Source organism: Ammospiza caudacuta, chromosome 5, assembly GCF_027887145.1.
Source record: "Ammospiza caudacuta isolate bAmmCau1 chromosome 5, bAmmCau1.pri, whole genome shotgun sequence".
Taxonomy (NCBI): domain Eukaryota; kingdom Metazoa; phylum Chordata; class Aves; order Passeriformes; family Passerellidae; genus Ammospiza; species Ammospiza caudacuta.
The window spans coordinates 6,390,580-6,405,383 of NC_080597.1; the positions used below are offsets into that span (position 1 = coordinate 6,390,580).

The 14,804-nt window shown below is 37.8% G+C and overlaps 1 protein-coding gene across 2 annotated transcripts in view; it reads left to right on the plus strand.

The window, feature by feature from the left end:
• The window catches only part of KDM5A (lysine demethylase 5A), a 49,299-nt gene that overhangs the window by 3,320 nt on the left and 31,175 nt on the right, over positions 1-14,804 (plus strand). For both annotated transcript variants that reach the window (XM_058804508.1, XM_058804510.1), the window contains exons 3-8: positions 359-481; positions 2,642-2,812; positions 3,276-3,410; positions 8,528-8,633; positions 9,190-9,278; positions 12,613-12,771. In XM_058804508.1, coding sequence (XP_058660491.1) covers positions 359-481; positions 2,642-2,812; positions 3,276-3,410; positions 8,528-8,633; positions 9,190-9,278; positions 12,613-12,771 — 783 coding nt within the window. The remainder of the gene's footprint in view (positions 1-358; positions 482-2,641; positions 2,813-3,275; positions 3,411-8,527; positions 8,634-9,189; positions 9,279-12,612; positions 12,772-14,804) is intronic.

Here is a 14,804-nt window from a genome sequence, read left to right on the forward strand (position 1 = left end):
GTGTTCTCTTGGTGGTCACAATTAATAATTGTTCCTGTGTTTCTCCCTGGAATGCTGATTATTTCATAAGCATGCATTTGCTTTCAGACCAAGAAATTATTTGGTAGGAATTTAATTGATAGTGTCTTAAATGCAGAGAGAAAAGCATATGTAATTTTCTTTTTGTAAAGTTGTTCTTTTTAAAAATATTTCTATTTTTAGGGATTTTTTTTTACCTGACAAAGAAATACCTCCCCTTCCAAGATGCATGTTGAAAATTGAAACACTATAAAAACTTACCTTGTTTTCTCTCAGGACTGTAAGATTTTGTCACATTTGGTTTTGAACATACATGATTGTCTACCTTTACTGATTCCAGGCAATGACAAGAGTGAAACTGGACTTCTTGGATCAGTTAGCAAAATTTTGGGAACTCCAAGGATCCAATTTAAAAATCCCTGTGGTTGAGAGAAAAATACTGGATCTGTATGGTTTGAGCAAGGTAAGTATTTGTAGGCCTTAGGCAGACAGGGATTTCAGTTTTCAGTGCAGCTCAAGAAGCCAAACAAGAGGAAGGGCTTGTGTTACAGTGCTAATCTCATTAATCCAGAGATTAAATAACTGGGAAAATACAGTGTAAAAACATTTCTAATTGGAATGTTTATGGCAAACACATCACAGTGTAATTAAATTAGTTACCTTTGGCTGGATTGGTTGGATTCCATACAGCAGGTATTTATTACCTTGTTTAGCCTGAATGTCCTGGTGTCAGCTGGCCTCTTGGTTTTCAGTTCTCCATTTTTACATGTGCTGGAGCTGCAGGAGTTTGAGCTGTTCTTTGGGAAGGCAACAATATGCTTGTGTGCATTTCAGCTCTGATCAACAATTCTGTCATGAACTGTTGCAGTTTCTCCTTCCTTTTTTCTACCAGAGGTTTTTATAAACACGTCTTTAAAAATATATCATGTCATCTGCAGGAATACTTAACTTTACTTTCCAAAACAGACTTGGCTTAAAGCTGGCTAGAAATGAATATTTCCATAGTTATGTTTGGTGAACACACCAAACTTCTTTCAAAGTTTATGCGCAAGTCTCTGTTGGAATTTGGTTTTGCACTGGCAAAATAAATGTACCATTATAGGCTTATAATAAATAAGTCTATAATGCTAATAAATATAAATAGGTAGATTTCTTCTTGCAGGGAAAAGACCGAAGTTCTGGTAGTTCTAGTGCTTCTAGGTTAGAGCATCAGTTTCCATTCCCCATCAAGATTTGTTTCTCTTAGGTAAGTAAAAATGCAAATGAGTATATTTTCATTTTGAAAAAGTCAGGTATTTTGGAAAGTCTGGAAGGGCTGATAAAATGTCTTCCTGTATTTTTTTCTTTTTGTGTCTGTGGTGGCTTACTGGGATATGCAGAATATCAGAGAGGTACTGGAGAATATCTGGGTCACTGTAGTGAGTTGGAACATTTCAATTGGCTGTAGATTTGCAGCTCTGAGTTGGTTTGGTTCGTTACTGGCTTCTTTTGCTGTTGTTCATGCTTAGATAATTTTAGAAAACAAGTTTTCCTGGAAATTTTAAAGAGAAGTTGAAATTTAGGACAGGTTTCATTTTAAAAGGTTTTTCTAGAGCTTTTCTGTAAATTCTGAAAAATAACGATCAATAATATTGTTTTATTTAAGTGTAACTCTGTGTGATTATAGGAGAAACCAGAATTAATGAATTTGCTTGTCACTGTCACAGTTAGACTTCTCATTTTACCTCAGCCTCACAAGCAAACCATAAATTTCACTCCAGTAATAAAATGTTTTTCCTTGAGGTTTCTAACCGTATGTGAAACATTAAGCTTGAAATTTTGTCTTCATGTGTAAAGAAATGCAATGGAAAACTACACTGCTGTAAAAATGATACTAGTTTTACAATAATATGAATGGAATTATAATCCATTTGTGTTTTAACTTGTTTGGCAGTGAAATGAAAAGGAATGGAGGCAGTGGAAATGTGGCCTATGTGTTGGAGGAAGCAACTCATATGCTGTTACATAGCTTGCAGACAAATGGTCTTGTTTTTAATTGTATGTCCATATAGATGTGAGCAGTGATAGTTCTGTGTGTGAATTACTGGTCTCAAACCAATTGAAGCCATGTGTAATAACTGGACTGAGTTGGAAGGTAGATTTACTTTTCCCTCTTTTTATAGTAGTATCTTTTCCCTTCAGGGTTTTGTGAGAGTTCTGAGCTCCAAGACTCCCTTCTGCCTGGGGTCTGTTAAAATGGGCTTTATTGCTGGCCAGACTCTGTTTTACAGCAGAGCACAAGTCTGGTGAGGGTTAACTGTTCAGTGTGTTCTTGTGGCAGGTTTTGTATCTTTTCTCCAGCACATGATAAACCTTAACTATTGGGCTCCTCCTGTCACAGACAGTATGTAGTTTACATTTGCTAATAAACTAAAAATCACATTAAATATATGAAGCAATAAGAATAGCTAAGTTATAACTTAAAATTTGTTATTAAAGGACTAGTCTTTCAGGAAATGAAAGGTAATTTCAGGATTCTGTCATTTTTTATGGACCCTTTTAACATTTGATTGGTTTAATTGATTCTTGCTTTACACAAACTGGTGAGAGCAGCTCAAAACCCTGAACTTCTTATTTATTTCAGATTGTTGCCAACAAAGGAGGCTTTGAAGTGGTGACCAAAGAGAAGAAATGGTCTAAAGTGGCGAGTAGGCTTGGCTACCTGCCAGGGAAGGGCACGGGCTCCTTGCTCAAGTCTCACTATGAACGGATCCTGTATCCCTACGAGCTCTTCCAGTCTGGGGTCAGCCTCATGGTGAGATGCTCATCTTTCATGCTGTGAACAGGCTACCTAAAGGCACACAGAGTGCTCTGTTACTCCATGTCAAACTGGGACAGGGGGTCAGTGCTGTTAGGAGCTCCAGCTGTGCCAGCAAAGCTAGAACCACCCTTGCAGTTATCTGTGACAGGCCAGAAGTTGTGATGTGACCTTGTGTAGTTATTTTCTGGTATTTCTTTATAGGACTGAAGCCAGCCATGTTGGGAAGGAAAACAAGGCAAAATATGATATGCTTAAGTGAAAATGTTTATTTTTCTCTTGATAACCTGCTAGCTGGGAGTCAGTTTTCTTATTTGAAGGGTGAATGAATTAATTGGCCTCTTTTCCAAATGGTCTGTATGACTTCACTCATCCCGTTTCTTAGCACACAGAATGATTCATGGGCTGTGGGATGATTAGCACTGCCTGACCAACAGTGTCCTATGCTCTGCTCCTCTAGGGCATCCAAAAGCCTAACTTGGATCTTAAGGAAAAAGTGGAGGCTGAGGACCTCAGTTCAGATGCCCAAGCTTCCCCAAAGCAGGCTTCAAGGATGAATGTTATGCTGAAGAGAACCAGGCGTGTCAAATCCCAGGTATTGCTGTTGATCAGCTCTTACAGACAGGGAACTCTTATTTCTCCCACCAGTGCAGCAGCCTTTGGGAACCTGCTCAGAAGCACCACTGGGAAGCAGTCTTCATTTAGCTAAAATCCAGAGAAGTAACTCAGTTTGTAACTCTGAGATCTGGTTTGATACAGCATGTGCACTATTTGTGTCAAAACTTCTAAAAGTTGCTTTTTTGTTTACTCACAAGTGGCCTAAGTACATTGGTAAGGAATGTGTTTGTGAAAACAAGACAGAAAGCTATTTGTGAGTTGATGTTAAAGCTTCTGCTTGTACAAAGTTCTAGAACTTTTAAAAACCTTTTTAAAAGATGCCTCTTGAAGACATAAATGCAAATTCATGTAAGTAATGATTAATTGTGGAATTGCATGTGGGACTAACTATCTCAAGCTGGGCAGTACTGCAGGAACTTATGAAGAACTGAAACAGATGTGTGAGGACATGATCAGTGATGGCTGCAACTATATAGGAGCTCTACAATTTTTCTGAATTACTGGTGTTACAGGAATTTCTGATATTCTAGTAGGTGATATTAACTCCTGAGAAAATCTGAGTTCAGACTGAATGACCACCATTTAGAATTGCTATCTTACTGAAAATAATTGTGAGGTATTGCCCTGATGGCTCTGTTGCACTATTTAAATCAGGCCTTCCCCTTCTGACAGAGATACTCCTTGCAGGCAGCATCCTGAGGCTTTTCACATGGAGTCTGCTGGCTCATCAGCAGAGCGTGGGTGAAAGCTGGATTTATATGCAACCAACTTCCTACTTGCTTCATCCTATTCTAGACTTAGCTCCAGCACCACAAGGTTTTTTCAAATCCTCTTTAACTGCTTTTTTGCTACAGTGCACCTTTCTTGTCACAGAGGTATTTGAGTATCCTTTATAATTTTTTGCCTCCTTCTCTGATGTTTTCCTGTATAATTTTTTGTCTCTTTCTCTGATGGTTCAGATGAGTTGTCTTTTTTTAGTTTGTTTTCTCAGCTTGCTAAAGCTGACCTGAAGTTATTTTTCATAGCCATATAGCAGTGCATTACACAAGCAGTCCCAGGCTTGTTGATCTTCCCAGATCTCTCAAAGTATTGGTAGTGAGCTATCCAGAAGATCTGAGAGTGCTGCAGAAATTTCAGCAGTCATTTGGTATGTGGAATTCTTCTTTGGATTTGAATGAATCTTATGCTGAAATACCAGTATGTCCTTTTTCTCACACATGGTGTAAAAGTGTCACTGTTTTATCAAACTTCTGTGGGATCTTTTTTCCTGCCGATTTCAGCAGAATTAATGGAACTTGTCATTTCTCCATGTTGGAAAGATCATTCTTCGGTGATCCTGGCACTGTAAAGGTGTTTCACTTTGTTTGAAGGGCCTGCAGTTCAGAAATAAGGGATAATTTTATTTAGATAACATGGCTACAAGCCTAATAAAAGGCATGTAAATATATTTATTTTTTGCAGGTTATCTTTTAAGCATTACAGTTACTAAAATGACTGATGTGAGTTCTTGAATACAGAAAAAACTCATCCTACTTGCACATTCAGAAGAAGTAGGTTTTGGCTGTGTTGGAAGCTGTGTATAACTATGTTAAGTCATCCCTGGAGCAGCATTTAGAGCCAGATTTTTCCTCAGTATCCAGAAAGGCTAGCAGGGTAAAATAAATATCTGAGAACATGGAGACATTGTTCCAGATTTCAGTGCACCTTTTTATTGTAGGCAGGACTCTGTTTATTGTCTGAAATGCATACCTGGAATTGGACCAGAGGTTGTCTAAACAATCTTTAGAGAGCCAGTAATATGCAAGTAATGTAAAAACCTACTAAATAAATGTCATTCTGCTCTAGCTGAAACATCTGAATGATTTGTGTGTGGTGTGCCAAGTAGTCCAGTGCCTGGTTAGTGAGCATGGATAATTCCACAGACCTCTGCAGATCCTCAGATCTTTTCCAAGGGCTAGAAGTAGTTTGCAAAGATCCTCTGCATCTTCTTGCAGATAACTTACCTTAGAATGGGCAATTAATAAGGAAGTATAAATACAGTATTTAGAAATTACTGAAATAGAGAAACATCCTCAGCAGTAGAAGGGGGTGAGAGACGTTTAAAAAGCAAGTTTCAGGATTTTTTTGAGAACATGAAAAATGAAATTAAATAGGGAATGGATGTCCTCCTCTGTGAAAGATAGCTTGAGAATCTTTGGATACTATAGTCAAATGTCAGTTGTAAACATTGTCTCTGAATAGGAACGGAGTAATTAGATGGTGAGCAGTTATGTTCAGAAAATAAATTTAATGCTTTATTCTGTGTTCTCTGAAGAAAGCTTTCACAAATAAAAGCTGGAGAAAGGCAGCTGAGTTCCTAAAGACTTGTAAAGAAAATGACAATAAAAGTAAATTAATTCAGATTAGGAAAAGAGAATATCCTTAAGGAAAGCTTAAATTTAGGAGAATACTTTCTTAGAAAAGGATAATAGTGTCTTCGTAGATGATCTGTTGGGGTGTATTTTAGCTGACAAGGGATTTGTCTAATGAGGCTATGTCATGGTCATTTCTGGTGAAGAATTGCAGTACTGGAACAAAAAGTGCTGTTTTCTCAAAGGACATTAAGTTAATGTCCAGAGAATTTTCTTAAAAACAATTCTAAGTAATAAATCTGCTTTCAGCTTTCTTTATGATTGCAGAATAACACAGTAAAATAAGCTTTGGGGTTTTTTTGCTTGAAAGATTTCTTTCCATGTCAATAACTATGAAACAAAAGAACTCTGGGAGATGCTGACAAATGCCCCAAACATGTAAATATTTTGGTTACAGGTTGTAATTGTTGTACATTGGGGGTGGAGGAGTGGGGTTGCAAATGTTTCAGAATTGATGAGGGGTGAGACAAGAGAATAGTGAGTGAATCCAGTGTAACTGGATTGTGTTATTAGGCTTGGCCCAGTAAAAACCCTTGGCTTGTACTTTCAGTTGAGAAGGTAAAAGACAGTCTGTATCCTTCAGGACAAAGAGGAGATAAGAGCAGAATCACAGTTTAATCAAGTTAATTTCAATTGTGTAGAGAAACAATAATGCAAAAGTGAGCTGGAGTTTTGTGTTGTTAGCAGTGAGAGAATGGCAAGGATTGCTGCTGCTTCCATGCACTCACAGTTGTGAGTTTGGTTTGTTTTACAGTCTTGAAGGACACAGCAGAAAAATGCTCAGTGGGGCTTCTGAATACTTTTGGTATTTACACCTTTCAGTGTCAATATCTGGTCAGTGTTCATGAAGTTACATGGGAATCTGATTTTTAAAAAACATTTATCTTCCAATATGCAAACTGTTCTTTTTCAAAACTCTGGAGCTCTTTAAACATGAATGGATTTCATCCACTAAGGTTTAGTGGTATCCAAGTAAATCTGAGCTGAGGAGTTATGAAAATATATTTAGGTAATGAATTTTTAAACTGAGGTGTAAAACTTCCTTGCTGCATGTTAATGATTTGCTTTTATTAAATATGATAATAAAGTTGTTTTTCATATCTCATTGAGAAAACTATCCTTGGTTACAATACTAGGAGAAATTGAGGGAATTGTGTCTGTGGACATAATTGAGGAAATTGTCTGTGCTGAAATATGTGGGTTGATTCTGTCAGGTTCTATTAGTTGAGGGAATGGTTGAGTTGTTAATGAATTTCAAATGGAAAATGAGGAACTAGGAAGTCTCTGGTGTGTTTCCTTATGGTTTGTTAGCCAAAAAGTGAGGAATTGGTGAGGAAAAATTTGCATGGTTGCACAGTGGGCTTACAGAGTTGGTCACATATAAAGTGCAAATAATTTAATAAGAATATATAAATGTTCAAAATAAGAATATGAGCAGTAATTAGGTTGGAAAGATGCCTGTTAGCATGATGCATACCCAGTTCAGTGGGAACAGGGACTGTAAATATCACTAAAAATTCTTTAGAGTAATAATGCATAGCAAACTATATCTTCAAATGTCTTCTGGAAGCAAGAAAAACAACTGATTAAGGCAGAAGAATAATATTTTTTAATGTTTATTGCCAGTGTATTAGAACTTAGGTTAAACACCATTTAAGAATATATTTTTTGGGTTTTTTTAATAATTGATTAAAGACTTGAAAGGCAGGTCACCCCAAGGGACCGGCATGAGATATCAGGCTGTAACTTTGAAAAATAACAGATGAAGTATCATCAGGATACATCAGGATACAACTGAAGAATAATGTCTTTAAAATTACATGCCCACCTTCAAAATTGATAGTCTTGCTGAGATCTTTTAAGATCAGTGAATTTCAGGAGGAGGTTTTTGAACAGTGAGAATTTAGTGGCCTCCTGTACCACATCAGAGAGATTTTTCAAACTATAAGGAGGCAGCATAAAGAAAAATGCCAAGGTAATTGTGTTGCAGATAAAAGCAGAATATTTTCTTCTTTTTCTTCTTTTTGTTGTTAGATTAGTGGTAGTGATGTGAGAAAATGAGGTAGGTCAGTAATGGGAAACAGAAAGAAGTTCATTAGAGCAGAAGACTCAGTAAACATCGCTGGCAGGGGCATGGAGCTGTCACCAAATGGGTCCTTTTACTTCTGATCTTGAGCTTGCAACATGAGTAGCTGTGATCTGAATTGTACTCACAACATTTCATCACAAATAAGCCCAGAAGCAGCCAAGCTTAAGAGAGTTGGTTGGATCTCATTAGTGTCCTGTGGATGTATCTACTCAGGGAAGCAGATAAGGAAATCCTGTTGAAACTGCATTAAGATCCAGGCACTTGAGTGAATCATAGTGATTTTGGGAAAAGTTGCTCTGGCAGTCTTATTTTTTGCAAAATGTCAAACCTAGTTCTTTTATTTGGTGTAGAGGTCACTTGTAGTTGATTTAGAATATTAGATGGGAAATAATTTGGAAATTTGGGACAAAAATTCTCTTTCTTACTCCATTTGCATATGTTCATTGCCTTTAGGAACAGATAATCATATCTTTTCAGGCCTGCTTCTTTTGATGAGCACATATTCTGGGAGAGTGGAATAGAAACAAATTGTGAAGGAACCTGGATGGGGAATATTCATGGTTTGTGCTGATGTGGTCTTGTATTTATTTTTAGGCAGAGGCTGGAGAAATGAGTAGAAACACCGAACTGAAGAAGCTGCAGATCTTTGGAGCTGGACCCAAGATGATGGGACTGGCATTGGGAGCAAAGGATAAAGAGGGTAATTAAATTGGGCTCTTAGCTTTCTGTGAGTTCTTTGCTTTCAGTGAGACTGTAAATCTTCCTGAATGTCTCTAGAGACAGTGTTAAGAAGAAGGCAAATGAAAACTGGAAAAAGAAAGCTAAGTGTTCTAGGGTTTCATTCACCAGAGATTTACTGAGTGCTTCATATAACTTGGCAGAGTTTCAGCTCTTGATGTATTATATAGTAACAATAACAATTAAGCAGCTGTTCCATGAACTGAGTGACTGAAAGGAGAAGCAGGATTTAAAAGTACTGAAACTGATCCTGCCAGCAAAGTGCACAACTTAGGTGTTTAATTCACTGTTTTTCATGAGGCCATGGGGATCACCTGTGAGGATAAACAAAAGATGTTTTTCCTAATCCCTGGTGATTTTAGATTGGCCAGATATAACATGACAATTTGGCTTTCTTTGGACTGTTCAGTAGTTTCTGATCTGAAAGGCAGGGTGCCAGGCTGGATGTCTGTGGTGCTTTTACAAGTGAAGTCTATCTGATGTCACATTAATGACATTTAATTTCATTTTCCCTCCAGATGAGGTGACGCGAAGGCGCAAGGGAACCAGATCGGAGGCGTTTGGGATGCAGATGAGGCAGCGCAAAGGAACCCTCTCTGTCAACTTTGTAAGTCTGATGCCTTTGCTGGGATTTCTGATAGGAAGGACTTGATTGATTTAGTAAGATTTTTCTTTTTCCTCTGAAAGAATCCCCCCCCTCCAAAGAGATGAATGAGTGCGTGCTGCAGCAGATGATGCTGTTATGGGAAGAAAGAACAGTATTTTGGAAAACAATCTGTGCTCAAGGCTTTTGTTTTCATCTTTTGGACAGCAAAGCTGTTGCAATGTGAAGCTTTTTTGCTGATCATACTTGCTACATGCTTGAATGCCTTCAATATTTCAGTTTTTCTTAGAGCTGCCCCTAGTAGAACAACTATAATAATGCTTCTTTTCCTCAGAAGAGATTCTGAGGTGCTCCACTACTTTAGGAGTTTGTTTTTAGCAATTCCACATCTTGTGTCTTTTCTGTTTTGAATTTGAATGGGAAAACCAAAACATTTAGTTCTCTGATGTTTGCCCATGGAAAAGCAATGTGCAGTTGTTCTTAATGCCTTTCATAGAATGTGACTTCCTACTTTTAAAGTGTCATAACTTAACGTGCATGTGCAGCCATGAATGAAGAGCTGTGCTTTTATTGTCTAAAGAATCAGACTCTTCACTTCAGCTGTTCCTTTTTTTTTTTCCTCTTAACCTGGGAACACTTACAAAAGCTTATCTGAAATTTCAACAATGGAAGGCCAAGGCAACCTAAAGACTCTAGTAATCACATTTTTATATGGGGCAGAAAAATTGGGAGAATTTGGATATTTAAAAACCAGATCACTATGCCATTGCAGATCAGTTAGGATTTGTGTGGCTTGAATTTTTTCAATTGTGCTACAACTTCTGAGTATATGGCTTTCCTAGGCCAAGTGAATTTGATAATTTTAACTATGTTTTAATTTTAAAATACTTTGTCTAGTCTCTTAGGGTTTTTTTTATGGAGCACTATTATTTACTCTTTTCATTTAATCTGTATTTATAAGAGAAAACAAAAATGCTCTAACAACAGAACTATTTTGAAACTGTATTGCTAAAACTCACATATCTGGAAATTCTGTGACTTAGTACACTTTGGTTCCACACTTTTTTTCAATACTTGGACAAGGAAAGCAGTCCTAAATGCACTGGTGATGCATTTACCTCCTATAACACTGGGCTGAAAAGTATTGTGGTGCAATTTTGTGTATATTTCTCCATCATTTATTTATCTTTTTTTTTAAAGTGCTAGCTATGAAATTGATTTCATTTGGGGAATTGTTGCAGTAAGGTAGAAAAATCGTAAAGAAAGGCTTCATAAAATCAAGCCTTCTGTCCTGGAATCAGTGTCTGGCCTTGTCAGAGCTGGCATTTTGGAAGTTCCCATGTGAAAGCAATCCTGTTGTGAGCAATTGTTAACATAATAATCTATTCCTGGGTAAAAAAATAACCTGCACCTGCATTAACTGTCTTTGCACTGTTTGATAGAAAAATGAAAATTCTTTCACGAACAACTGTCCTTGCACATAGACACTGAGAGTTTGAGTGACCAATCAATACAGAGTAATTTGTTACTAACCAATAAAAGTAATTGGCAAGAAAACTACTAACCAATTGGAGTCCCACAAGAGGTTTATAAACTGTGTGAAAAGGAGTTATGTGAATAAAGAAAGGCCTTTTTTCACCATGAAGAAAATGGGAGTCCCATGTGATTTACTCCCATTGTGAATTACTAACTGGGAGGTAAAATATACCTTTTTATATATGCAGATTTATTGATGCATATAATTATATATCATCATAGTGTTACACTTTTATCATGTGGCTAGCAGGATTTTAGGTGGTTATGGTTGTGTCACAGCAGGTCTCCTTGTTGTGAATATCCATTTCAATGCAGTTTTTGTATTTGCTTCATCACCATGCTAACATAGAGGCTGCATATGTTAATAGGAATTGAGAGAGAAGGAGGTATTACTAGTGAGAGGTAGCTAGTGAGGACCACAGCAAACTTAGGATTGCCATTTTCATGCATTGCTAAATTTTGGAAAGAGAATATGAAAGTGCTTGCTGAGGTACCCTCCCTCCCTTCTATGTAGTTGCAACAAAAGCAGCTGGTTTGGTGCTTTGGCCTGACATAATGTTCCATGAGGGTGTGTGCATGGATTTTTTTTTTAAGGGGAAAATGATATGCCTCTGAGTAGAGCTGCATTATTTTTTAAAATAGTTTCTCAAGAAACCTGAGCAGCCTCCTTAAGAAGTATATTACTGCATAGCTGGGAGGTTGCATACTTAACTAGGCCAGTGTAACTGGAGATGGGTTTGTCATTAACTATTTAATCCACCTGAGCCTAATCAGCTGAAGTGCACATGTTTTTGTGACATCTTGATCAAATTAACAGACCCCACCAAACACAGCCCCACCCCTTCTGGTGTTACTTTGAGCTGTGTGAAGGAAATGCACACAGCCTGAATTGCCAGGGGCTGGTGGAAGTAGTAGCAGAATTTGGAGTAGGTATCATTCATGAAGTTCATGCTGTTAGTAAAAACTTGTACAAAAGGTAATTTTTTTTCAAAGACAATACAATACCCAAGTTTTTTTAAATTTAGGTTGTTACACTTCTTCAGTATTATAGTAAATACTTCTATTAAAGTTCTTTGCACTGTACAGAAAGCTAGAGCAAAGAAAGTTGGAAATCTCCTCGTATGGTTTTCTCTCTGGCCCCAGAGAATGTCTCCCAGTCAGTGTTGTTTTTGTTGAGAGACTATCTTGTACAACTTCCAAAAACTGTTTGCTCTTGTATAAGGATTACTACTTCTCTCTTATCATTTGCTTTGGAAAAAATGAGAAATAAGTTGGTGCTTTTACATTTATATGTGGCTTCCTTTGCTTTCTCATGAATTTTTCGATTGAAATCTGTAGGTTTGTGGATTTTATGATCTCTTTTTCATTGCAGAGATACCACTGTACTGTTGCAAGTGATGTATGCATTTCTGAAATTTCTTTTTGAGATTTTCCTTAGCCATGCAGTCTTTGTAGAGATTTAGTTTAAATTGTTTTTCTAAGAGGGCTGAAGAGAGGGACTTCTGAAAACTGTAACTTTTTTGCCTTAGAATAACATGAGTGAGATGTTGCTTGGGTTAGATAGCAGAAGATAGTCCAACTGAACTGGGTAATTGTTTTGCAGCACCCAGAGTTCTCCTGCTCCCACATAGTGCTGCTTTGGGAATGAAACAGGAGCTATCCTTATCAATACTTCTCAAAAACCAGGGTTGATGCTCATATATTGGACTTCAGGATATCTTCCTTTGTTCCTTAACTTAAGTAAGGCAGGCTCTGGATGAGAAACTTCTTATAACTCTTTTATCTTTTTTCTTCCCCCTAGGTTGATCTCTATGTTTGCTTATTTTGTGGTAGAGGAAACAACGAGGATAAACTGCTGCTGTGTGATGGATGTGATGACAGCTATCACACCTTCTGCCTGATTCCTCCTCTTCCTGATGTACCCAAGGGTGACTGGAGGTGTCCCAAGTGTGTTGCTGAGGTACAGTTCAAGAGCTACTGAAGCTTTGTATGTGTACTTGTGTACCTGGAAAGCTGAGAAGAACAGTTCAGCAATCCATCCATGTAGAATGCATAGTTTGTTTTGGAATATTGCCAAGATGAGCCTTGAGTTTTGGTTGATGAGCCATAAGGAGAGAGAAACGTTCCTTCTAGAGCTTGGGCATAACCTTTGTTTTTGATGTGGCTATGTGACAGGTAAAAAATTGACCTTGGTACATTAGAAGCTGAAACTCAATTTGGTAATCTGGAAGTGTGAAATTAGGGGTGAGAAATAGGGTTGTAATGGATGTTTCCACATAATGATGACACAATTTGTAAACTATGAAGTAAATAAAGTATGAAATTTAGGCATAACACGGAGCTTTGAAAGACATTCTGGCATTGTTCAGAATGGCCTGTAGCAGAAAGTGAAAAAAACTAAAGTTCTGTTACAGGTATTTTAGATTTGGTTTAGTCTAAAAAAGGAACTGCTCATGCTCTGAAAGTGGAAGCTAGTTGAATTTCATTACTCAAAAAAGAACTACCCAGTTCTGAGATGATCAACAGACAGCAAACATCACTTGATTGGTTTGATGTTTGACTTAAGGGAACAAATTTTGCAAGCTCAGAAAGTTGGTATATGTAGGATTCAGAGGAAGAAGCTTACTGTTTGTAACTCTGTGATTACAAGAGTGGCTTTCACTCTTGGGGCTGTGTTACCGGAGGAGCAGTTGAGCACACACATTTCTAGGCCCACTTCCCCCCTGTGCCCTTCCTCAGTGCTGGCTGCTGCTGGTTCCTTCTGGTGGTGTTTGCAGAGCTGTGCAGCCACAGGAGCTGGAGCAGCTCACTGCTCTGACCCTTCACTGAGAGCTGAGGTTGTCAGATGAACTCAGCAAATGCTGCTTAAAGAAAGGTGGAAATTCATAGCTACAGGCAAGGGGTGAGGTGAAACACTCCCTTTGGGCTGCTGCTCAGAGAGTGGATCAACCTAGTTCTTCATTTTCTCTGAGCAATAAAGAATTAGGAAACTGCAGCAATCTAATATGGAGTTAATTTAGAGACTATAGTAGTAAATGGAGTGGCTGCAGCAGTTCAAGAATGTGGAAACTCAAGAAATTTCATTATTGCTAGTAAAAACAGGAAGAGATGTTGCCCAAGAAAAAAAACGCAGGCAGGGACAAACCCAGGAAAGATAAGGTGTCATGTAATTTTTTACTAGCTAATGATACAGAAAATATTTGAAAAGTTTTGGAAAGGCATTGAAGTAAGAGGTAAGAGAAAACACATGACTATAATGTGTACTGGAAAGCAAACAAGTAACAGCAAAAGGATGTTTGAAGTATTCACCAGTACTTTTTCCCTCAGTTTTTACTTTAGATGTTAATTGTGCACAGATCCTTAATGTAATTTTACAGCAGGGTACTGGAACAGAAGCTGGGAAGAATGGGGTAAGGGCTCTTTATATGTATTTAGGTCAGCATTATTTGACAGTGTTTGCAGATGTTGGAGATTGTCTGTCTCAGGCTCCATTTGAGAACCACTTTGATACATGTTGGGAATAGTCTAAGGATAGTTCCTGGTGAAAAAAAGCCCCAAACTACTGATGAATTCCTTTCCAGTCCTGTTTCTTTGACTGAAAAGCTGAGTATTAGATATGTTGAACACAAAGATGATGTAAAACTGTCTTGTATATATAAACATAGTGTCAGTTCCAAAGGAGCTGAGAAGGACACACTAAAAATGAGTGGGGAGAGGAGCTGACATGTGCACCAGTATTTTTCATTTTCAGGATGAATGGGGATAGAACAGGGAAAGACTTGAAGATTTTCTGTCAGATGGGGCATGTCAGTTGCTGCCTGTGTTGCCCTGTTCTAATTTCCTTTTTCCTCTTCCCTATTATAAATTTTGACTGTCAAATCTATTGATGATTTGCTGACTTGATAAGACTGAAACACTTGGGGGGTTTTTCCTGTGCAGTTATTCTGCAGGTGCTTGATTCCAGTGTCTACAGAAATGTCCTGTGGCTAAGCA